Genomic DNA, 22,287 nt, shown 5'->3' on the forward strand with positions numbered 1-22,287 from the left:
TGCGCCCCGACGCCGCCCGCCGCAGCTTTAAACCCCGGGGCCTCCGCCCCCAGCCGGGTGGTCCCGCCCCTCGGCCACCCCCCTTTCTCGCCCTCCCCCCGCCGTTCCCCCGGGGCACCCCTGGGAGCTCCTCGCGCTGCCGCCGCTTTGGGGGCGGTGGTCCCCATCTCCCGGGGCCCCGGGATGTGGTCACCCCGCAGCCGGCACGAGCACCGAACGTGTCCCCGCAGCCCAGCTGGGAACGCAGGGACGGTGACTCGGCGGCCGCCCTTTCGGTTTCGGTTCTGGCGACGGTTTCGGTTCTGCGTCAGTTTCGGTTCTGATACCAGGAGCGGCCGCTGGAAACGAAAGTGCGGGGAATGGGCGGGGAAAGGCAACAGCGACGGGTGGGGGGGTGCGGGAAGGGGACAGGGATGGGGAAAGGGATGGGGACAGAGACGGGACAAGGTGGGACTGGGATGGGACAGAGATGGAGACAGAAGTGAAACAGAGATGGGGACAAAAGCGTAACAGGGTAGGGATAGGGATGGGGACAAAAATGGGGACAGGGATGGAGACAATGATGGGATGGGAACGTGAATGAAAATGAAACAGATGGAGACAGAATAGGAATTGAGATGGGGACAGAAATGGGATAGGGACAGGAATGGGGACAGAAGTGGAATGGTTGGGGACAGAGCTGAGAAATAGGGGTATAGGGATGGGACACAAATGGAGCTGGGGATGGAACAGGGGTGGGATGGAGCTGGGGACACAGCTAGACATGGGGATGGATACATGGATGGACAGGGATGGGGCATTGTGGGATGGGGACAGAAGTGGGACAGGAATAGCATGGAGCTGAGCACAGAGCATGGACAGGAATGGGGACAGAGACGGAACAGGGCAGTGCCAGAGCTGGGGGTAAGTGTGGGTACAGCAGGGATGGGGCAGGGATGAGTCATTGAAGGGGACAGGGATGGAGTTAGAGATGGGACAAGGATGGGAACGAGGATGGGGACAGGAAGGAGGAGTTGGCAGGAGGACTCATGCCATCAAGACAGAGCTGCCTTGTGCCCAGCTCAGAACATTGTCTACCAACAGCATATATGTACAGCGGAGTATTTAATGCCTGGGGCTGCTCCACTGGGAGCTGCTCCCTCGTTTTTATTTTTTTAACCAAAAATAGGGTAACAGGAGAGGCAGAGGGTGCAGTCGCGCTCTGTGCCATGCCAGCTGTCTGCTATGGCCCCTGGCTGCCCAAACGTGGCACAGTCCACGGGGCTGACCTCGGTGCTCTGTGCCTCCCAGGGCCATCCTGGCACCGCCGTGCGCTGGGGGAGCAGCGGCAGGCACGTGGGAACGTGGTCGTGTTGGCGACTTCCTAAGCCTCAATGGCAGGAGGTAATGATAAAGTGATGGGAAGGTGCCTCCTGCTGGGGCAGGTGCCCATCCTCGCAGCCCTTCCCTTTCTTCAGCAGCGTGGCGAGGCCAGGGTTGCCCCCATGTGTCCCGGGGATGGGGCGATCCGTGCGGGGCTGCTCCGTGGGGCGGCTCAGCGGCGCTGGGCGCTGGCATTGAGGTGAGCCCACAGCTGCCCGCTGGCCGCCCGCAGCTGGCGCATGGCGTCCTCCTGGCTCTCCAGCCACTGGGCCAGCGCCTGCACCGACTGGCTCTGCAGCACTGTGGGGAGCATGGGGCATGGTGGGGACCGGCTGTCGGCTGTCCTCAGACATTGCCACCTCCCACCACCCAACCCACAGCCACGTACCGCTCAGGTAGATGGCCAGCGTGGCCAGGACCAGGCTGGCCAGCGCCAGGAAGCCCAGCAGAGCGAGGAAGAAGGAGTGCCCGGGGCAGGGGCACGTGGTTGGAGGCGGCACGGGGCGCAGCGTGGGCAGGTGCGGGGGACCGCGGGGCGCTCGGTGCAGCCGGGCACTGGATGGAGTCGGGCCATTCCCTGCAGCAGCAGGGATAAGGGGGTCAGCGCCTGCCCTCAGCCCCCTGTTCCGCAGCCCCTCGCCCTGTTCTTGTCACCTTCTGTGCCCTTGTGCCCAGCGGAGGCCCAGTGCAGGTCACTGATGGACGCCACGGGGTGCAGGCTGATGGCTCCGGGGTCCATTCCATCGGAGTCAGCGGGCTCTGCTGGCACGGTGCCCTCTGCCCTTCCCACACCATCTGCAGGGAGCAAGGAAAGGGGTGAGTGCATCTCAGGTACCCCTGAGGTGACCGGAGGCCCCCAGCTACAATGACCACTCCCAGGAGCAATGCCAGCCCTGGTGCCAACCCAGTGCACAGGACTGCTGCTTGCAGAGTGGGGCCAGACCAGTGCTGGCCATCCCCCAGCCGCCGCGCGCTGTCATCGAAGCAGTTAGCAGGAGACTTGTGGCTGCACTCCCAGAGCCTCGTTAGTGCAGCTGGCAGTCACACAGGGTGGGAAAGTGCTCCTGCCCCAGAGTATCTGGGGCCACCTTGAGCCTGTGGGTGCAAGCAGCCCCTGGCTGTCACCTGGGTTGGCAGTATCCACGGCACTGTGCTGCAGAGCTTGGGGATGCACAGAGGGAAGAGTGGGTCCCATGCTGGTCCAGTGCCCTGTGCTGCAGTGATATATGCCCAGAGGATGGGCAGAGCAGCATGCAGGGCTCCAGCTCGCTCAGCACTTTCAGGAAGCAATTGGGGCAGAGCGAGGGGACGTTTTCATGGCGTCTGCATGGTGGTGAGCAGTGGGCAGGGCTGATGGCCTTGTGCCCCCACCCAGGGTCAGGGCTGGTGCTGTGCTGGGGCCACAGGGCTCCAAGGGGCTGGTGTGCACCAGGTCAGCGCCCTTTCGGGCTGGGGGCTCCCAGGCCCCCCAAAGCACCCTGCAGGCACTGTTGGCCAAACCCCTCACTGCAGGCCGCCCCCACAGCCTGCCCCTCTGCAGCCTGCGGTGCTGTGCCAGCCGCTGTCCCCTCCGTCCCACAGCGCTCTGCACCCCTTCCCTCCCTGGGCTGGCAACCCTGTGGGGTGGGCAGCGTTTGGCCATAGGCACTGAACAGCCCCAGTGGCACAGCTGCCCCGGGTGGCCAGGGACCCACACCCCTCACTGCTGCCAGCCTACCTTCTGCAGCCTCCCTGGGCATGTCCCCGGCCCCGCTCCCCTGGGCAGCCAGGCAATCTGGGGCCCCCGGGAACCGGGCACTGGGCTCCTAGTGCGCCAACTGCTCAGCTTAAAATAGGACAGGATGAAATGTGTTTGGGGGGATAAAAATAGCCATGGGGAGGGGGGCCCAGCAGCCGCAGGCAGCATGGTGCCAGCGTGGCGGAGGGAGGGCAGAGCTCAGGGCCGTTCATGCACCTTTCCCTGGGCACGAGGCACAGCTGAGATAGGGAAACCGAAACACGGGTCTGTTCCTTCCTAAGCCATACCAGGGATTCCTTGTGTACCCGACCTCGAGGCTCCCCTCAGTTTTGCCCGTGAGGACCATGTAGCTGCAGCAGGACGGTTTATTTAAATTAATGAGCACGGAACAAACCGGTGCTGGCACAGCAGCCCCCAGCTCTGCTCACCAGCCCCAGCTGCTGCGCCGTGGGCAGGTGTCAGGGGTCTGGGGGCCATGGTGGCTATAGAGGCCATGGGTGAGCGCGGGGCAGGCGGCAGGGCTCTGCGGCTCCGGCTGCATGCAGTCCTGGCCAGCCCAGCCGTTGTAGCAGTGGCAGCGGAAGGGTGCCCAGGAGCCCACACCCAGGTGCAGCAGGATGCTCAGCTCCTGGGGCTGCCGCCGCACACAGCGCCCATGCCCGTGGCACTGCTCCAAGCTGCACGCCCGCGCGGCTGCTGTCACATTGGCCACATACGGCCCCAGGGTGGACACGAGGTAGTGGCGAAGGCTGCTGCAGCTCTCCTAGGGGGGAGGCAGCCATGAGGAGCGGCCCCATGGGACACCCCGAGGCACCTCCTGAGCCTGTCAGTGTTCGGCTCTGGTGGGCTAGCGGTGGCCACACTCACAGCTGACTGGGAGTACGACATGTCGCCCCACAGCACCACTCCGGCCGTCCCCAGTGCCGCGCTCTCCCCGATGGTGTGCTCCAGGTCAGCCTGCAAGGACAGGGGGCTGTGTGGCCGGGTGGACAGGCCAGGACACCGAGCACCACCCCCCGGCCTTACCGGCTCCAGGAAGCGGGGCGAGCGGCGGTAGGAGAGCCGTGAGTAGGCCACGACGGGCAGGCGGCCGGCGGCCAGGCGCAGAGCCTCGCTCAGCCGGTGGTGCACGTAGCGACGGCGCAGGCCGGGCGGCAGCAGCGGCGGCAGGTAGATGCTGGGGTACAGCGCGGCCGAGGCAGCCCACAGCCAGTGCAGGCGGTCGTTGCGCCGCACTTCGGCCGGCCGGCAGCGCCCCGTGTAGTTGGCCACCTTGGCCCAGTTGCTGTTGAAGCAGTCGGGGAAGCGGTAGAAGCCCCAGAGTCCCGCCGGGCGCAGGCTGCGACCCAGCAGCAGCGTCTGCTCCATCAGCGCCCGCGCTGCCCGCTCGAAGGCCCGCCGGGCCTGCCGCCGCCCCCGGCCCCGCTTCTGCGCCCATCGCTGCGAGGCCAGCTGGTAGACGCGCTTTGGACCCCAGTTGCGGGCCCACAGCGGCCGCCACTCCTCCCAGTCCACCACAGCCAGGCCGCTGAACGTGGGGCGCAGGTGCAGCTGCACGTCGCCCGCAACCCGCGCCAGGTGGGCCCGGAGCGGTGCCTGCTGTGGGATGCCCCCGTTGTGCGGGACACCCTGCGGGGAGATGTAGGGGTACAGCCCAAACTTGTTCTTGTAGAAGATGGTGATGTTCTGCCCCGCAAAGCGGCCGCCCTGGTTCTCCACGATGCCGTAGTCGGCCAGGGGCAGCCCCACGCCAAAGCGGCGCTGGCAGCGGCCGCTGGGGATGTTCCAAAGCACGGCGAAGGGCTGCCCGCCTGCCAGGGCTGTGGGCACAGGGCTCTCCCCGCCGGCGGTCCCCAGCACCAGCCAGGCCCACAGCGCCAGCACCGGCCCCATGCCCAGGGGCACTGCCTGTGGGGAGAGAGCAGCAGGTGGGTACCCAAAATCCCACAGAGCCCAGAGCCGTGTCCTGCCCGGCGCCTCAGCGACCTTCCTGGCTCCCAGCCCGGTTCCGAGCAGGGGCACTGTGGCCACTTTGTCCCCGTTTGGTGGCTAGGTTGAGCCCCCAGCCCACCACGCATGGGTAAGGGGAGGAGGGCTGCATGCTGCTGCCCTGTGCCTGCCGCCAGCTGGGGATTAGGTGGCCGCATGACACAGCAAAGACAGCACTGATCCCAGCTCAGGGGCAGACGCTTCCCTGACCTTCCCACTCCCATTCTGGGGCCTCTCACAGCAGCAGCCAGGTTTGTGCCTGAGGCATGGCCACCCTTTCCCTTGTCCCCATTCTCCTCAACCCTGGGTCTGGTTGTCGGAGCTGGCCCAGAAGAACAGCACCAGGCACTCTGCCCGCGCTCGCTTTTAATCACCAGCTGTGCCCAGAGGCCTCAGATATCCTTCTTCATCCAGAAGATGGGCAGCCCCCTGGTATCACGGTGGGGGCTCTCCTGCAGGCTCTGCCCACCGTCCTCAGCTGGGCCTCCCCCTGCTCGGGATGAGGGTGGCAGAGGAGGTGGGGGGGGGACGGTGGGAGGTGGCAAGGGGGGCTGGGAGGCTGCAGGCACCACTGGGGTGGCAGCGGTGGGGCTGGGAGGTACAGCAAAGGCCCGCAGCGCCGCAGCAGGCATGGCAGGGCTGAGGAAGGGCACGATCCGCACCGGCTCAGCCGGGACGAAGCCCAGGTGGGCATAGAACTGCTGCTTGTCATGAGTGCTGAGGTGCAGGCAGCGGAAGCCACGGGTCCGGGCATAACGCTCGGTGGCCTCCATCAGCTGCCGCCCGTAGCCTCTGCCCCGCAGTGCCCGTGCCACCACCACGCTCTCCACAAAGAGGCCATTAGGCTGCCCAGCCACACGCGACAGCCGGACGTGTCCCACCAGGCAACGGGGGCAGGCGGGCTCTGCAGGGGCTGGCGCCCGCAGCAGTGCCAGGCAGGTGGGGAAGGCGTCAGAGGAGCGCTGCAGAGCATGCAGCCGCAGCGCCCGGCTCTTGCCCCACTCCTCGGCCAGCAGCTCGGCACAGGCCTCCAGCAGCTCGGGGTGCTGATGCAGGGGCACCAGGCTGAGCTCCTCCGGCACGGGGCTCATTCTTCTCACTGCAGGGAGAGCGAGAAGTAATAGCTCAGCACCTGTGCTGGGATGTCACTACCATCACTCCAACGGGCACAGCACAGTAGCAGCTTCCTGGCCAGCAAAGCGACAGCCGTGCCGTGCCGTGCCGTGCCATGTGGCGCCGTCCCCTCCTTAGGCACTCGTTAAGCCCCACCTCCCACCGTTGCCGCTCGAAGGCGAAGCCGCACTCAAAGAGGAACCCCGCTGCCAACGGCCCGTGGGTTGAGCAACCCGCCCCGCACTCCCCGCTCTCCTCTCCGCTGCCCCGCGGCCGGTCCAGCCCGCACCGCGCGGCTCCGCACGGCACCACCGCCGCCACCCCCCGGCGCCGCCCCGCGCTCCACCGCCCACCCGGCGCGGCCCGGCCCCGCCGCTCACCCTCTCCCGCTCCGTCCCGCGCGGGTCCGGTCCGCGCCCCGCCTATCGCTCCGCCCCGCGCACCGAGCGCACCCTTCCCGCACACACAGCGCCCCCTGGTGGCCGGAGGGCGCGCGCGTAAGAAGTTCCCATCTAGTTCTGAGGAATGGGCCGGGGAGAAGGGTCAGGGTTAGGGTGAGATTTAGGGTCAGGGTTAGGGTGAGATTTAGGGTCAGGGTTAGGGTGAGATTTAGGGTCAGGGTTAGGGTGAGATTTAGGGTCAGGGTTAGGGTGAGATTTAGGGTGAGTTTTAGTGTTAGGGTTGGGGGCTAGGGTTAGAGTGGGCAGTGTGGAATGCATGCTGCTAGCAGCACGGGGAGCCCAAGGCACCATTCCCAGTTCCAGTTGTCCTTCTCCTGTGTTGCAGCCATCTTCACAGTGCTTTTAATCACACAAACCTCAAAAGGGGTTTCAGTTTTCCAGCCTGCCCTTGTGTGGTATGCAGTGTGCTGCCATCACGGCCCGCAAGGGGAATGGTGAAGGGCCATGGGGACAGCAGCAGAGCAGAGGGGAGGATGAGCAGGGTGAGCTCATGGAAATGGCCGTCCCCCATCCACTTCCAAGCCGTTTTGTGCATCTTTCCACCAAAGGCAAAGTTTATCCCAGCCTCAGCTCCGCGGGCAGCACTCACAACAGAACTAGAGGGGCAATGGGCCAGGTGGCTTTGGTGCCACATCATGACTTCAGCAAACAGTCACAGAATAATCCTACCATCCCTCAGAGGGCTGGTTTTAGCTAAAAAATAAAATAAAATAAAGCAACTTGCTTATTTATTTATTTATTTTATTTTATTTTATTTTGTGTGTGCGTGTGTGGTAAGCAAAGGACTAACTCCTGTCTGAGCTTTTTCTCCATGGAGCAGGATTGCTCAGGGGCTGAAGCAATGGGGAGCTCTCAGCTGGAGCTGAGGGTCCAGGCAGGGAGTTCTCCTTCCCTTTCCTCCCTGGCCACAGCAGAGAAGCACAGCTTTTATGCATGACACAGCCGTGGTGCTGTTCAAAGAAGACACAAAGTGACCCAAGCTACAGAGACGGGGAGCTGTGTGCCTGTTGGCGCCTCTCTTTCCTGAAGAGAAGATGGCCAGCCCGAGGGTGGGAATCACTTGGCTTTGGGAGCACTGGGATATGTTCCCCCCGCACTGTCAATGAAAATGACAAAGATGCAAAGGATAAATTAATGTATTAAAAGGTCTACTGTTCAATTCTGCAAGTCATACGAGGGGTGGCTGAGGGAACTGGGAATCTTAAGCCTGGAGAACAGGTGGCTCAGAGGAACCGTCATTGCTCACTGCCAGGGGAGAAGCCCACCCCCCTCCTGCAGGAGCTCAGCAACACCAGGCCCTGCCCTCCATGGGGATGTGACCCCCCTCGGCTTGGTGTCCTTCTGCCTGCTCTCGACACCAGGGCACACTGCAGTGGTTCCTGCCGAGGGAGTTGCCTCAAAGGCCTGGACCTTTGTTGCCTGTGAGCGTCCACCACAGCGCCATGGAGAAGGTGGGAACACACTGGGGGTGGAGGGGTGGGGGTGGCTTCATGTGGCTCCAGGGCTGTGGTCTCTGGCATGGGGAGCATTGCCAGCAGGCAGAGGGAGGCCATCCTTCCTGCCTGCTGCATGGCCAGCACTGGGGGCCCCTCACTCTGCACTGACTGCAAGGCCTGGGTTCCCTCAGCCCCTGTGAGATGTGATGGCGTCACAGAGGGTGGCCTGGAATGGCCACTGTGACCCAGGGGGTGCAGAACAGAGCCAAGGCTGCGGGGCTCAGGCCGAGCTCAGTGCGACCTGGTGAGGTGAGCAGGGAGGAAGGGGCTGCCTGAGGCTGCCCAGGGAGGAGGGTTCCCCAGCGCTCGGGGCCTGAGCTGAGAACTCAGCCTCGTCCCGCTTCTCCCCTAGGTTGTCACGCGGAGGAGAAAGCCTGGTTTTGCTGGGACAGACACTCTGCGAGTGCTCACCGTTGATGCACACGATGTCTGAGGAGATGCAGGAGGCCGCCGGCTCAGCGGAGCCAGGTGAGAGCAATGTACACTGCTGGGCCTGCAGTGCCCCTTCCTCTCCTCAGCCTCTGGCCCTGTCCCTCAGCTGGCACGGCCGGCACACAGCAGCCCCTGGGACAGCCCCCAGGGCACCTGGCCGTGCAAGCCCCTCACTGCTGTTCCTCTCTCCTCTCCAGCATGCGTGCTCTGTGGTCAGGCAGATGCTCAACCAGACATCTATGGGCGCCAAATTGTCGTGAATGGGATATATTTCCATGCATTTTGCTGGGTGAGTTTCCTCGTGGCTCCTTCCACCATCCTCCAAACGATGCCTCCTTTCTGCCATAACAAGATCATGTTCTTCTGCCATACAGATATTTTCCAACATCCACAAAAAAGGAGATGATGAGAATAACTGCAGTCAACACCTCATACACACAGTGAGACAGGCAGAGCAGATGGTGAGCACTGGACTGGAACAGGGAGCTTGGTGCCCGGAGAGGCGTGGAGAGCTTAGCCTGGTCCAGGGAAAGCAATCCCAGCCCTTCCAGCCAGCCCCAAGAGAAATCCCTGCTCTTGCAGACCAGCCCTGTTCAGCAGGCAGCTCTGCAGAGTGCCAGCCAGCCCTGCCCCCATCCCGTGCCCTGCACAGAGGTGCGGGGCCCGCTGCGTAGGCCCTGAGCCTGCAGCTGATGGCAAATGCTCTGCTCTTTACAGCTCTGCTTCGTTTGTGGCAAGAGGGGGGCCTTCATCACCTGCGCAGAGATGGGCTGTGACCACAGCTTCCATCTCCCCTGTGCCTCAGAGGGTGAATGCATCACCCAGTACTTTGAAGATTTCAGGTAAGGGCTGCCAGGCGTTGCCTGCGAGCCTCCAACCCCTGCTGTCAGCACCAGCCAAAGACACCTCACCATGACGCCTCCCAGCAGCCCGACAGAGCCAGAGCCAAGGCCTGGGGCTCCTTCCTGTTCCTCTGCCCTCCTCACAGCACTTTTAATCTTGCCCATCCCTCCCATCTATCTTCCCACAGGTCCTTCTGCAGGGAGCACATCCCACGGCATGCAGTGGAGGCAACACCAATGCAGGACACAACCTGCATCATCTGCATGGAGCCCGTGGGGGACAGCAGGTCTTACAGCACCATGGTGTGCCCAGCCTGCCGACATGCCTGGTTCCACCGGGCCTGCATCCAGGTAGGAGCCCTCCCCTTGCCCAGCAGGCACAGCAGGTGCTCAGCAGCACCAGACCCAGCTCACGCTCACATTGCTTATATTTCTGTTGCAGGGAATGGCCCTGAACACTGGGCTTCACTGCTTCCAGTGTCCTCTGTGCAGAGACTCAGACCTGTTTCTGATAGACATGCTCACCATGGGGATCCGAATCCCAAATAGGTTTGTATACTTCAGCTAGCTCTCAATATGCGAGTACACAAGAGCTGTGCCTACCCAGGGATGGCTCCAGCAGGCCTGGCTCTTTGCTGCCTGTGAGCGTTGGCCTCAGCTTCACCGAGAAACTGGACACATGGTTGGGGTGGAAAAGCAGGGATGGCCAAGGTCATCCTTTACTCCAGGGGGAGTGGGTGCTCATCACATTCCCTCCCTTCACTAACAGACAACCAGCGTGGGAGGACAGCGATGCCTACATGTCTCTTGGAGTTAGGCACCAGCGCTGTGATGCCAGTGATTGCCGTTACCCCCGTGGCAGGGAGCAGGCAGAGAGAGTGGGGTGAGTTCCCTCAGCAGCCCTCTGGGGCTCGGCGTGGGATCGCAGCCTCACCACAGGCTGGGAGAGCACAGACTGGGCACCAGAGCTGTGCCGGGCGCTCCCTGGCTCAGCTCACTTTGTCCTCACGGCCACAACCCGTTTGTTTCCCCAGGCCCTGGCAGCTGCTCCTCTGCAGCTCCTGTGCCGCACAAGGCACTCACCGGTGCTGCTCCAACTTGAGTCACAGCACAACCAGCTGGGAGTGCAGCGCCTGTGCTGGAGAGGACACCGGTAAGAGGCAAACGGCCGCGTGCTGCTGGGCTGGGGCCAGGCGAGGTTTTGCTCAAATCCCTTTCGCCCATGAGGAATGGGACCCTGTCCCACCGCAGGGCTGGAGATCTGTCCTGCTCACCTTCCTGTCTCCCCTTACAGCTTCCAGCACCAATTTGGACACTGCTGGCCCCAACACCATCAGCCAGCAGGGACTGGGGCCATCCCAAGGCCCCATAGGACAGGACAACAGCAGCTCCGGCACCACCAACCAACCAGATCACGATTCCCAGGTGTCTGAGCTGCTCTCCAGGCAGACACAGCGGGCCCGGACTCGAAGCCGCTCGCCTCTGGAACATCGGGCTGCAGATAACAACAGCCAGCCCCAAAGACGCCGCAGGAGCCGGTCCAGGCGGCGTGGGCCAGCCCGGGGGCGAAGCCGCACCCGGGTTCCTCGTGGGGCCCAGAACATCAACCGCCGGCCCCACTGATGTTGTGGGAGCTGCTGCGTGCAAGCTCCAATTGCTATCCAAAGTCATCCATAGTCCATCACAATAAAACAGAATTCCATCATGCCACTGTCAGTTTTGTTCTTCTCTGCCTTTCCCGACTCAAGGCAGCCACGTCCTGCCCACCTGCACAGCCATCCTGGATCCAACGTCAGAACGCGATTCCCCACAGCCGGCCCCAGTGTTGGGAGCAGCCGCGCACAAGCCCCCCGTGCTGCCCCCGGGCCCCAGCGGCCATCACAACGAAGCTGGGGCATCCCACGCGCCTTTTCCGGTTTCGCTTATCTCTGCCTTTCCCAAGGCAGCCGGCGTTACGGGCTGGGACCACGGGGCCGCCTTCCCTACTGGGCTTGGCTGCCTTGCCCAGACCGCGGCCAAGACAGCTCTCTGGCGCCTGATAGCTGGACTGCCATCATCTAACCAAATACTCGCAACATCATTGACCTTTCATTAGTAACCTTTGGTAGCTCCTATCACACGGCAAACCCCCCGCCGTCCCCGATGCGAACCAGCCCCGCCGGCTGCCGAGTCAGTCCCGCCCTGCGAGGGGCGGGCAGGCGGCGTGACGCGGCTGGCGTGGGGCGAGCGTGCGGCGGCGATGAGCATGGGGTGAGCGGGGCTGGGGGCCGCGGGGGCTGCGGGGGGCGGCGCGGGGCTGCGCGGAGCGCTCGGGAGGACGGGGCGCGGGGCTCCGCGGGGCGCTGCTCCGTCCTCTCGGGCTGCGTGCCGCGTTCGGTTCGTTCCTGCCGCGTGTGTAGCTGAAATGGGGCTTTGGGGGGAGTGGGGGGGGGGGGGGGGAGGGTAGGGGGAGAAAAAAAAAGCAAATCGGCTTCCCATCTTCGGCCTGCGGGATTGGGTGTGTTGGAGGAAGGAAAGAGAGGAAGATTCTGGGAGGTCTGTGTTTTCCCCTACGGACGAGCTTTTAAGAAGCAGGAAGATCACCGAGCAAACCAAACCAGCCCTCCGCTTTTGGGGATTTGTTAGAGGGATCCGCGTTTTTGAATGACAAAACACGGGAAGCGGAGCTGAGGTGCCGTAATGGGATTTTTTGCCCGCCTTGCAGTGCCTGAAAAGAGAGTCGTTATTGGTTCGCCTTGAGAAAATGGGCCGGTGGGACTCGATCGAGCTGCTGCTTTCTTTCAGTTGCCTCGCGGCTTTGCAGTACCGGTGCGTTGTGCAGAGCGCACCGAGCTCAGCACCGAGCCTCTCCTCGGTTATGCCGCTTTCATTAAAAATAAAAATAGTTCCACATTCGCAGTAATACTGCTTTTGGAAAACCACCCTGAGGGTGATTGCAGAGGGAAACCGCATCCCCCTTGACTCATGGCGTTGGGTTCCATGAGCGAAGGGGTTTCCACATCAGGAATGGAGCCCGGGAGCGCTTCCTGTGCCCTTCCCGCAGTCACTGGAAGCTTTCCCGTCTGTTTCACACCGCCCAGTGTGTCTTCTTACGTAAGAGGCGAGCTGTGTCCCCCTGGAGTTGTCTCCGGTTCCTGCCGGTGAGGTGCGCTCCACCCTGCAGCTCCGTGCCGGGTTCTCTTAAACACAACTTGCTTCCCAGTGACGGGGTTTGTTTAATGCTTCGCTGTGCGGAAGAAGGGCTGATGTCAGCCGAGACGTCCCTTTGTGTCCCCAGCGGGATGGGCACGGCTCACTCCTTCGGCGGTTTAAGCAGGAGGGGAGATGACAGGAAGCAGCTTGGGCATCCTGTGCAAATACCAGCTTGGACACTGCCCTTCAGAGGAGGGGGGAGGGGGAAGGATTGTTTCCACACGATACCGCCTTAAGGCTCAGAAAGCATTTAGTTCCTCATTTTTGCACCGCCTCTGTTCCTACTCAAGTTACTGCTCCGGCTATCGCTCATAGATCGGGCTTTATCAGCGCCTTCCAGCTCTGGGAGGGTTTGGCACCGCCGCACGGGCTCCTTACCGGGCCAGGTGCGCTGTCTCCTGGCGGCTGGGAGGACCTGCGGCAGTGATGCTCTGATCTTGCGGCAGTGTGCGAGGGCTGGGCTGTGTCGGCTGGCAGCGCAGCCTTCCCGTGTCCTGTCCAGCTGGAAGTTCTCATCCGCTCGTCCTCTTGCTCTTTTTGCAGTGCTTATTCGGAGGTCTTTGGGAAACTCCGGTAAAGCGTCAGTTGTCAGTAGGTTTCTTTTCATTGCTGTCCTTCGGTGGTAACTTCCTTCGGTGTTTAATGCTGAGCTCCAGGTAGTGCTGAGGCAGGAGGGCACGGCGCTCTGGCAGCCCGGTGCGGTCCCAAACACAAGCGTGTAACATCCTGCAGTCACCTTGTGGTTGTTTATTGAGGCAATAAATAGCATTCCTTGGCAGTGCCGTAATGACATACTTTCAAGTGCTTGGAAGCACTGTGCTTCCCACAGGACTGCACTTAAAAGCAAATTAAGCATTTTGTACAGACAAGTCAGCGTTAACTTGGATTCGTATGCTTTCTGTCGTTGGTTAATTCTTAAAGATTATTTGAAGCTGTTAGGTCAAAGTGCAGTCATTAAATTTGTTAAATCTGCCACTTGTTCCACACACACAGAATGCCCATATGCCATCTTTACAACCCCCACTGTTGGTGAATACACTGACGGTGTTTCACTTTCTATTCCTTTTCAACTGGATTAGCACAGTGTTTGGGTAGGTAATGAGGCAGGGTGTTTCAGAACATCTCTGTCAGAGTCACAGAGGCAAATATTGTAGTTGGCACAGCTGATAATCAGTCATTCTAAACCGAAACACAAACGAGATTACCGTTGTGTGCAGTTAATTGGATTCTGTTCCTAAATGAATTACTGCCTTGAAATTACAGCTGATGGTGTAACGGATACAGTGATGCCTGAGGAAAGGCTGTGCATCCTTCTGCGATGAGAAAAGGGAGCAGCAGCCTTCTGGGAAGCCTCAGTCAGCAGGGACAGGACACTAGGACATTCTCATGGACTTGTGCTTGCTCCCGATCTGTGTGCTGCCTTGCAACGTGGTTCTTCTCTGGAACTGAGAAAATCCACGTTCTTCTGCCCACCCTTGTTTGAAATGACAGCCTGCTAAGCATCCCAAAAACTCAGCAGTTCTAACTGTGGAAGATGCAATTATGCTAATTTGCTGTCTCTCAATTTAGATGTTTTTAACCATATGCATCCTCTGTAGGCATGGTAAAAAATACAGCAACGCTGTGCTGTACTGTTTTTCTCCTCCCTGCAGAGCCCTTTCCATATGGCTTGCATTCAGACACAGCTTATCTCAGCAAGAGACTGTCAGAGCAAACACAGGTGGGGTAGCCCTCAGACAGGGAGGGGTTCTGCAGCTCCAGACCAGAGGAAGGCTGAAGAAGCAGTTCCTTGTATGGACTCATTAATGTATCTCATGTAGACTTTGCTCCAGTCCCAACAGTGTGCCTCCATCTTTTGTAACGGGGATGACATGATTCATGTGTCCATTCCCCACCAGAGCTGCGTTCTGTGGTTAGGGAAGCCAGTGGGTGTAACCCAGTTTGAACTTCCTCTGATGGCGGTTTCGGGGTGTTTGGCAAGTCAAACATCAAGCTGCAGTGCGTTTATGGTCTGTAGGAGCAGGGATTTCATACAGCTTACGGGCACTTTGGTGCTGAAGGTTGGTGGGTTTGCCTGCAGCAGTGTTGACCCTGCTGGAACACAGTTCTCATGGCACTTCAGCCAGCAGACCTGGGCAAAAATGCATTCATGGCAGCAGCTCATGCTACAGTGACTTCCTTTACAACAGGGCTTACAAAATGTGGCAATTTTAGGGATTCGAGTGACTGAAAAGTTCTAAAAATGTTACTGGAGTTGAACCTCGAATATTTTCTCAGGCCTTAAATGCGTTCAGAGCATTTCACGCTTCCTTCTGGTTCATGTGTATGGTTGAGGCCTCCAATATGGAAAAGGGCTGCCTTGAGAATCATCTGTGAACCTTTTGGATCCTGGGTTTGGTGGTTCCTTTTTAAGCTGTCACTCATGTCTCATTCAGTACCCAAAGGGGGGAATCAGGCGCTCATCACCTCTCTCCCTTCATGTAAACTCATGTGTGATTATCAGTGTACCTTAAAGGTAAGATGAGTCTGCAGGGTATGCTGAGGACATGATGACTTAGAGCTTTCCAAATGCAGAAGAGGAGTAGAAGGGGAGCAAGGCAAAGCGAGGTGATAGGACAAGGGAGTCCTCTCTTCATATTTAATTTCTATGGATCCTATGGAAACTCACAGTTTGCGCTGCGGCGATAAAACTGCTGGCAGGCTTGTCTTTTGTCTTCAGTTAAATTCTTGGCTAAAGTTAGCTTTTATTATGTGAGGAGAGAGAAGCAGGAAATGGCAGTGAATAAGCTCAAGCTGTTTGTAAGCATGTGGTTTATGCAGAGACGATGGTATATCATGCAGGAGTCTGAAAACTTGCCTTCAGAGCGGGACACCAGCAGAGCACTCTGATCGCGGGCTGCGGCTGCTTCCATTCCTGCACTGCAACATCTGTGTGCAGGATCCATGGGGTAAGGTGAATTCGTGGTTTGGCTGTTGTTTGGTTTGGGTTTTTTGTTTGTTGAACCACCCAGGAGGTGTCTTTAAGCTGCAGTCCTTTGTTCGTTTTCATGTGTGTATGTACGAGGCAGGAGAGCAGTTACTTAGCATGAATGTTTTGTTTTTTTAATACTTTCAGAGACCTTTCAGAAGAGTTCATGAGTTGAAAGCAAACAAACAAAGCAGTGGTTTCTTAGCAGAGAGGGGTACAGACTTTCTGGAGCTAGCACACAGCAAGAGCTTTATACAGTGTGTGGAGTATCCCATCTCCTAGAGCTCAAACAGAGCTGTTTGGGCCTCTCTTGGGTTCCACCTTCTGTCTTCTTCTGAAGCCTTCCTGTGCTTTGCTCAGTAGTTTTACCCGTGGGAGCCCCGTGGGTCTGTAATCATTACGTACTCTGCATCGTGACAGTGCCAGCAGATGTGTGCTGGGAGATGCTCAGGTCAGCAGTCCTTCGGCAGAAAAAGAACAGATATTATTACAGTCAGGTGCACCGTTAAGATACGTCAGAAGAATTGCCAGAACTAGCAGTAGAAAACACAAGGGAAAAGTGTATTTATGAAGAGCTCCGGTGTTGATGGGGTGTCGTTGCAGCAGTGCTGTTGTAGTGTACAAGTTCAGCACACATATGGGTTCATTTTCCTGTCTCAGTGCCTTCTGCTCTTTCAAGAGCTGAGCTCACAGCAGCCCAGCTTGGCAGCAGGGAAGTTCTGCTGCTGCTGCCAGGTCAGTGACAGAGACACCAGCAGCAATCCCGCTGTGCACACTCCTTAGAAGTCCCTGGGAAGAACTAACTCATGCCTGTGTTTTGCTCCCTGGCTGTTTTTGAAAGCTTATAATTTTGGCCTGTAGTAAGCACACAGTCTGCAGAGCCGAATCACAGTGCTCACACGTGCAAACCTGGCACACCTGTGCTCTTAATGCATGTTTCCATTCAGTTCCTTTGAAAATGCATGCGGAATGTCATCGTGCAGCTGTCGTGTCGTTTTAGCAAAGCTGCAGACAGATGGTAAGAAAGCACCGAGCGTTTCTAAGAACTCGGTGAAAGCAAGGATGTGGTGGTTGGTTTGTTTCCCTGAGCTTCGTTATCACCTCATTCCTTATTAGAGGGAGTAAACAGGCAAGGAGAGGAGAGAGGTTTGTTACCAATAAGCCAGAGGAGCCTGTGCTTCAGAGCGACCTGTGCTCATCTGCTGGCTGCCAGCTGGTTCTGTTAGCTCTCTTGTAACAGAGCTGAATTTGGTCCTGAAAGATGAACCAGACCGTGCAGGTTTCCTGCTGTGCCTGTTTATGTGTGATGGGTAGGTCTCTCTCCACGTGGTCTTCTCCGTTTCTCAGATTTGTTGAGATGATGCCCAGCCCTTGGTGAAGGTTCGTTGGCTGCAGAAGTGAAGCATCCATCTTGTTTGTCATCTCTTTCTTTGGCAAGGGAATCTTTTTTCCTCGGCATCATTCACTACCAAAAAAGGCCTTTTCCTCCTTAGCTGAGAAGAGCCAGAGGAAGAATCTCTTGTTGATGGCTAAGGTCCCATCCAACCTAAGCTGTTCTGTAATTCTATGAAGCGCAAATAAAGCTGACAAGGCATGTGTGCATCTTCGTGTTTGTGCAGCTGTGTTGCAGTTATCTGTTTGCTTTCTTGGCAGTGTTTCTGATGCTGTCTCAGTGACTTCAGAAGGCTGCAGCAGTTCCTGCTTCCTGTTTGATGTGGAAATGCTTGGGTGCAGTTACAGTGAGCAAACTGCAGGCGCAGAGCTGGGGCATCACAAGGAAAGCCATCATGCTATGATTAGTACATCACAAAACCCATGCAAAAAATTGTGAGGGATAATACACATTCAGTCACTAATAAAATGATTGTTCTGGTTGCATTCTTCAAGCTCCTGTAGAAATAGGGGGAGAAAAAGTGGTGGGACCTTTACTGGGGAGAAACACGCATTTTAGATTGAACCTACTCTGTTTGTCAACTCTTAGGCTCAGTGTTGGCTCACAGAGAGTTGGGCTGCTCCAAGGCAGTGAGGTGAGCTCTAGTGAATTTTGGCTGGGCACAGAGTGGGTTGCTTTTGCTTTCTTCTTTTAGTGTCAGTGGTATAACCTGCTGGTGTGATTTGCAGCCAGAAATGCTTTTCACGCTGAATGTCTGGTTGGTAGCCAAGCAAAAATTGCTGGGGCCCTGGAGATGCCATTTTGTTTAAAGATGTTAAGAGGAGGCTGAACAGGAAGAAAACTAGAGAGTTCTGTAGCCAAAATGTCTATGAAGAAACAAAACCAGGATGGATGTTGCAACAGCTCTCCATTGGTTATTTTAGTGTGTTTTCTTCATTAAGAGCAATTTCCTGCTATTGTTTCCAAAACTGCTGCCTGATGCATTCCATATGAAATAAAAAATGCAGGAGATTCTGGCCACCATGGAAGAAAGACTTCAGTTATCTCAGGCATAGCAAACAAATCACATGAACTGACACTTCAGAGGTCGTAGATCCCACTGTTTTGCCTTTCATTTCATTATTTGACCCCCAGAAAGACATACTATTGCCTAGACACTGCATTTCCAAAAAGAGGTTGTTGAGGAAGTCACGTAGCCAGAGAAGACCAACAGGACCAACAACGAGACCAACAGTACCAACAAGAAGACCAATGTAGGCTTGATGCTGAGCACTGGATGTGCTCATCCTGTGTGATAAACAGCACAGGGAGGCAGGCAGTGCAGTAGCTGCGGGGAGCTGGGTGGATGGTGGTCAGATGAGTGAGACTTACTGCTTGTGCTGGCATCTCTCTTGCAGTTTTGGAACCCTTGTTGCGATTGGAGTGATCGTTTTTGCAGTGATTGTCATTACTATAATTCTGTGCCTCACTTGCTCGTGTTGCTGCCTGTACAAAGCATGCCGAAGACCGCAGCGTAAGTACCTCTGTGTTTATATACCTCTCATCCTTCACAGCTTTGAACATTTTTTTCTGGAAGATTCTATTCCCATAGAAAGGGAAAACAACACAGTAATATTTTCTTACTGCTGTGCTATAAGAGTGGCAGTAGGTAAACATGAAAAGCAAGCCTTTAAGTTGCTTAAAATACCGTCTTCGTCCTCTGAGATCAAACTTTAAAATGAGCATTTTGAAGGGAAGCACTAATGACAAGTTGTCTTAATTAAAGTATTAATAAGAGTATTTAGTAAGAGTATAGCTGAGATTATCTTGCATGCAGTCACAGAAGCAGTGAGCGTGTTTATGACAAGGCTGAAATCGAGTAAAACAAGAGGATTGGTTTGTTGTTCCCTGTGCAAGAAGTGGAGCCTTGAACGTTTGTAATTGTAGAATTAAGGTGAAGGTCACGTGCAGTTCATTAGAAAGTGCTGTGCTGCAATAAGAGAGATGAACCAATAACCCACTGTCCTCCCTTCTGAAATTGATGTTGATTTGCCTTTCTGACTGTTCAGAGAGGCACAGATGTGTTAGCATGCAGACTGCATGCGAAAGGAAGCTCATTTGGCATCTTGTCTGCAGAGGGAAATCTGTAGCACCTTTATCCTTTAAAACAGAAAGCATTTTCTACATTAGGTAGTTTTTCCAGTCTTCTACCAAATGGTGGATCACTTGGCTGCAGGGTTCAGTCCAAGGAGAGATTTCTTTGGTCTTTGTGGCTGAGAACCAAGGAGGTAAACCGGCTGCTCTCCTGGTTCATGTGAGCTCTTGCTACCACTTAGCTCAATGGAAGGATATTCAGGGAGAATTTCTAGAACTGCTGTGGAGCTTCAAAAATGAAACTGTCCCAGATTTTAGAGGAAGAACAGAATTTCTGGAAGGAGAACGTGCTTTCACATTACTGCCGCGCTGTGCCCGCGAGCCTCCGGGAGCCGCCGGCGCTAACCACGCTCCTTTGGTTGTTTGTAGCTGTTGTGACCACCACGACCGCCACAACAGTGGTTCACGCGCCGTACCCACAGGCGCACGGAGTGCCTGCCAGCTACCCCACAGCTCCGTACCAGGGATACCAGCCCGTGGCCATCCAGCCACAGCCGGGGATGCCGGTCGCACCCTACCCTGCTCAGTATCCTCCCCCCTATCCCACGCAGCCGCCAGGACCCCCGGCCTACCATGAAACAGTGGCAGGTAAGAATGTTTTGATAGCAGGATGTTTTAGTAATGTAGAGTAGAAGCAGAATGTTTTAATAATTCAGTTGAAATTTCCTATTGAAATCAAAGCCCAGCTAACACATAACATAGTCTAATTCTGAAGGTTAACCCATACGCAGGTGGCTTTTGCTAGTATCTGTATTTTATCAATCGTTATTTTTATAGAGAGAATATCCAGACTCATCACCTTCAGACAACTTTGTTGATGGCTGGCAATTTGTTTTTCCTTCTGCTTTTCTTCTTTCATAGCATGGCATTCATGTAGCCTTGCTGCTGCTGATTCGGCCTTGTGCTGGTAATAGCTGTTCTCTGCACTTGGCTCCCAGCTATTCAGAGGCCAAAACTAGAATCACCGAATGATGGAGCTGGGTTGGAAATGACCTTAATGATCATCCATATCGCCAGTCTGAAAAGACAGCTTTTCCATTATTTTCCTGGCCTATTAGGCAAGGGGCAGCCTTTAATTAGGTCATGTGCAGGAGGGAGAATACCTGCCGTGTCACACAGGAGCCAAACCCACTCAGCTTGAAGATGAGCAGCTCACAGCCACGTTTGTGCGTCCTGGCAGTGTGAGCAGGCGCTGCGTTATCTGAACCACCTCGTGCTGCTTGGCAGACCTCATGAAGTGCTGCCTCGGAGCAGCTTGGCTCAGAGTGCCAGAAAGTGAGGGTGTTGTCTGAGTGCTGCTTTTGTGGTTTGGGCCACACTCTTCAGCCTTTAGCGTGCCTGGTGGTGGTGGGCTGCTTCTTAAAATCCATTCTAGTTTGGCAGTGAAGTTGTTGACACAATCGTACTGCTGAAGGAATCCTAAGGTGCTCCTTCTTCTTCTGCCCAGTGGTTTATTTTCACTTCTCCACGTACTGTCAGGTTCCTCCCATTGCTTGTGCAGAAGTTGTCATGTTAGATGGAGAATTCTGAGCTTCACAAGCCTGCTTTTCCTGTGCTTTGCTTTTGCAGCTGGTGCTGGAGCACCGTACCCCATCAGCCAGCCCCCGTACAACCCTGCATACGTGGATCCTCAGAAGCCCACCTACTGAACAGCTCTGCCACCGTGCCCCGTGCAGCTGCAGTATGCTATCCTGGAAGACAGCAATCTTTTGTCTAAGTAAAGTGAATGTTACCTCCGTATCTTCTTTGTTTTTAAGCGCTTTCAGTACTTCTGGCAGGAGTTGTTCATTTATACCTCAAGTAAATATGAAAAGAGATTGTGTTCAGAACGCAGAAGGGGTGCTGCAGAAGTAAGAACCACAATAAATTTCTCGTGCAATAATTTTGAAGGGTGGTAGAAAGGAATGGTCCTCCGTGAGCTGTGTCAAACACCCAGAGCTGTAGCGATCTCTTGCACAGAATCATAAAAACATCATCTCTGAGAAGCTGGGTGAAAATGTTCTGCTTGTTTTGAGGTTGCTCTAATGAGGGCAGCTCCAACCTAACACATTTCATCCATCACTGAAAAGGGATCCTTTCTTGGAACACGTCTGCCTGTGGCGAGAGCAGAGAGCCGTGTTCGGTTGTGTTGACGAGTTGCGTTATTGTGTGCTGAGTAGCATGAGTTGGTCACTTCCTTGTTTTATTTCCCAATTTTAAGGCTTACAAACTGCCTTTGTTGGGTGTTTTCTCAGGCTGTTTTAGTTTATAGCTAGGAATTGACAATAGAACCAAACCTTCTTTCATTCCTTAGAACAAACAGGTCAAAAGCTGAAAACCTGGGGGGGTTCTTCATTAAAAAATATTGGACAAAGGCTTGGTTTGCTGAATAGTCACACGTTGTGGAGTACAATGGAGGAAATAGGGTAGCACCATCGCCATCCATTGAGCAGAAATGACTGTCGGCGGTGTTTTGCCACAGTGAGGGGATTTATTTTGGTTTTATTCGGTTTATTCGGGAACAAATCATGGTTTCCTTAGCGCCTCCTTTGATGCTGTTTCTTTCTGCATTGAAATGCGTGTCGTTCCTTGTGGAGCTGGATGCAGACCATGCCGTCCCTTACTGCGATGTAACGAGTGAAGTAATGTGTAATTTCGCAAGCTGATTGTACTTGGAGCAGCCTTCAAACCACTTGTCCCGTGACGTTACATTTAGGGTGTATTTCTGTTTGAAAAATTGTGAACTTGAATAACCAACAATGCTGTTTTACCTCAGAGGACGGTGGAAGCTGCTGCTGTCAGAGGCAGCCTTCTCTAACCGATTTTTGGGTCTGTTTTCTAGGTTATTCCAATGATTAAGAAAAAAAAAAAAGTCTTCAGGGCATTTCAGGACAAACCTGAACAAAGTTTTTTAGTGTCAGTATTCACAACAAGCCACGTCCCTCTGTTACAGCCCTGTGCTGGAGTTAATAGCATGAAGTGGTGCCAAGAGGCACTCGCACAGCAGGCATGCCGTAGATCCTCATGTCCCTCCTCTTCCCTGCCCTGCAAGCCAAAAAATCAGGCAGTGCTTCCTTACACTGCTAGGAGTTCTGTGAGAACACCCAAAAACGGGCAGCGATTCCCATGCAGAGGATCTGGGATATCTGGGGTGGGGAGGGCACCAAGGAGCTGCAGAAGGAATCCCTT

At 56.1% G+C, this 22,287-nt stretch overlaps 5 protein-coding genes across 5 annotated transcripts; 2 read left to right on the forward strand and 3 right to left on the reverse strand.

Annotated features, from left to right (window-relative positions):
• Positions 1-1,534: 1,534 nt before the first annotated feature.
• LSMEM2 (leucine rich single-pass membrane protein 2) lies at positions 1,535-3,101 on the reverse strand (the record flags this gene model as incomplete). Its single annotated transcript, XM_079540583.1, has 4 exons — positions 1,535-1,662; positions 1,751-1,939; positions 2,017-2,157; positions 3,080-3,101. 4 exons carry the CDS (start codon positions 3,099-3,101, stop codon positions 1,535-1,537), a joined length of 480 nt encoding a protein of 159 aa, XP_079396709.1.
• Positions 3,102-3,524: 423 nt separating this feature from the next.
• HYAL3 (hyaluronidase 3) lies at positions 3,525-5,381 on the reverse strand (the record flags this gene model as incomplete). Its single annotated transcript, XM_079540392.1, is given in 5 exon segments — positions 3,525-3,863; positions 3,968-4,057; positions 4,127-5,151; positions 5,154-5,366; positions 5,369-5,381. Coding segments are annotated over 5 exon segments (1,680 nt in total).
• A 100-nt stretch (positions 5,382-5,481) lies between these two features.
• On the reverse strand, positions 5,482-6,180 carry NAA80 (N-alpha-acetyltransferase 80, NatH catalytic subunit; the record flags this gene model as incomplete). The annotated part of the gene is made up of 1 exon (XM_079540351.1): positions 5,482-6,180. One exon carries the CDS (start codon positions 6,178-6,180, stop codon positions 5,482-5,484), a length of 699 nt encoding a protein of 232 aa, XP_079396477.1.
• A 2,404-nt stretch (positions 6,181-8,584) lies between these two features.
• Positions 8,585-11,056, forward strand: LOC306950353 (PHD finger protein 7-like; the record flags this gene model as incomplete). The annotated part of the gene is given in 9 exon segments (XM_079540584.1): positions 8,585-8,627; positions 8,789-8,880; positions 8,966-9,052; positions 9,309-9,433; positions 9,622-9,801; positions 9,803-9,982; positions 10,203-10,316; positions 10,468-10,586; positions 10,728-11,056. Coding segments are annotated over 9 exon segments (1,269 nt in total).
• A 519-nt stretch (positions 11,057-11,575) lies between these two features.
• Positions 11,576-20,768, forward strand: SHISA5 (shisa family member 5; the record flags this gene model as incomplete). Its single annotated transcript, XM_079540585.1, has 6 exons — positions 11,576-11,683; positions 12,138-12,241; positions 13,169-13,198; positions 18,384-18,499; positions 19,489-19,707; positions 20,689-20,768. 6 exons carry the CDS (start codon positions 11,576-11,578, stop codon positions 20,766-20,768), a joined length of 657 nt encoding a protein of 218 aa, XP_079396711.1.
• Positions 20,769-22,287: the final 1,519 nt, after the last annotated feature.

The sequence above is a fragment of the Tetrao urogallus genome, assembly GCF_951394365.1.
Source record: "Tetrao urogallus genome assembly, chromosome: 10".
Taxonomy (NCBI): domain Eukaryota; kingdom Metazoa; phylum Chordata; class Aves; order Galliformes; family Phasianidae; genus Tetrao; species Tetrao urogallus.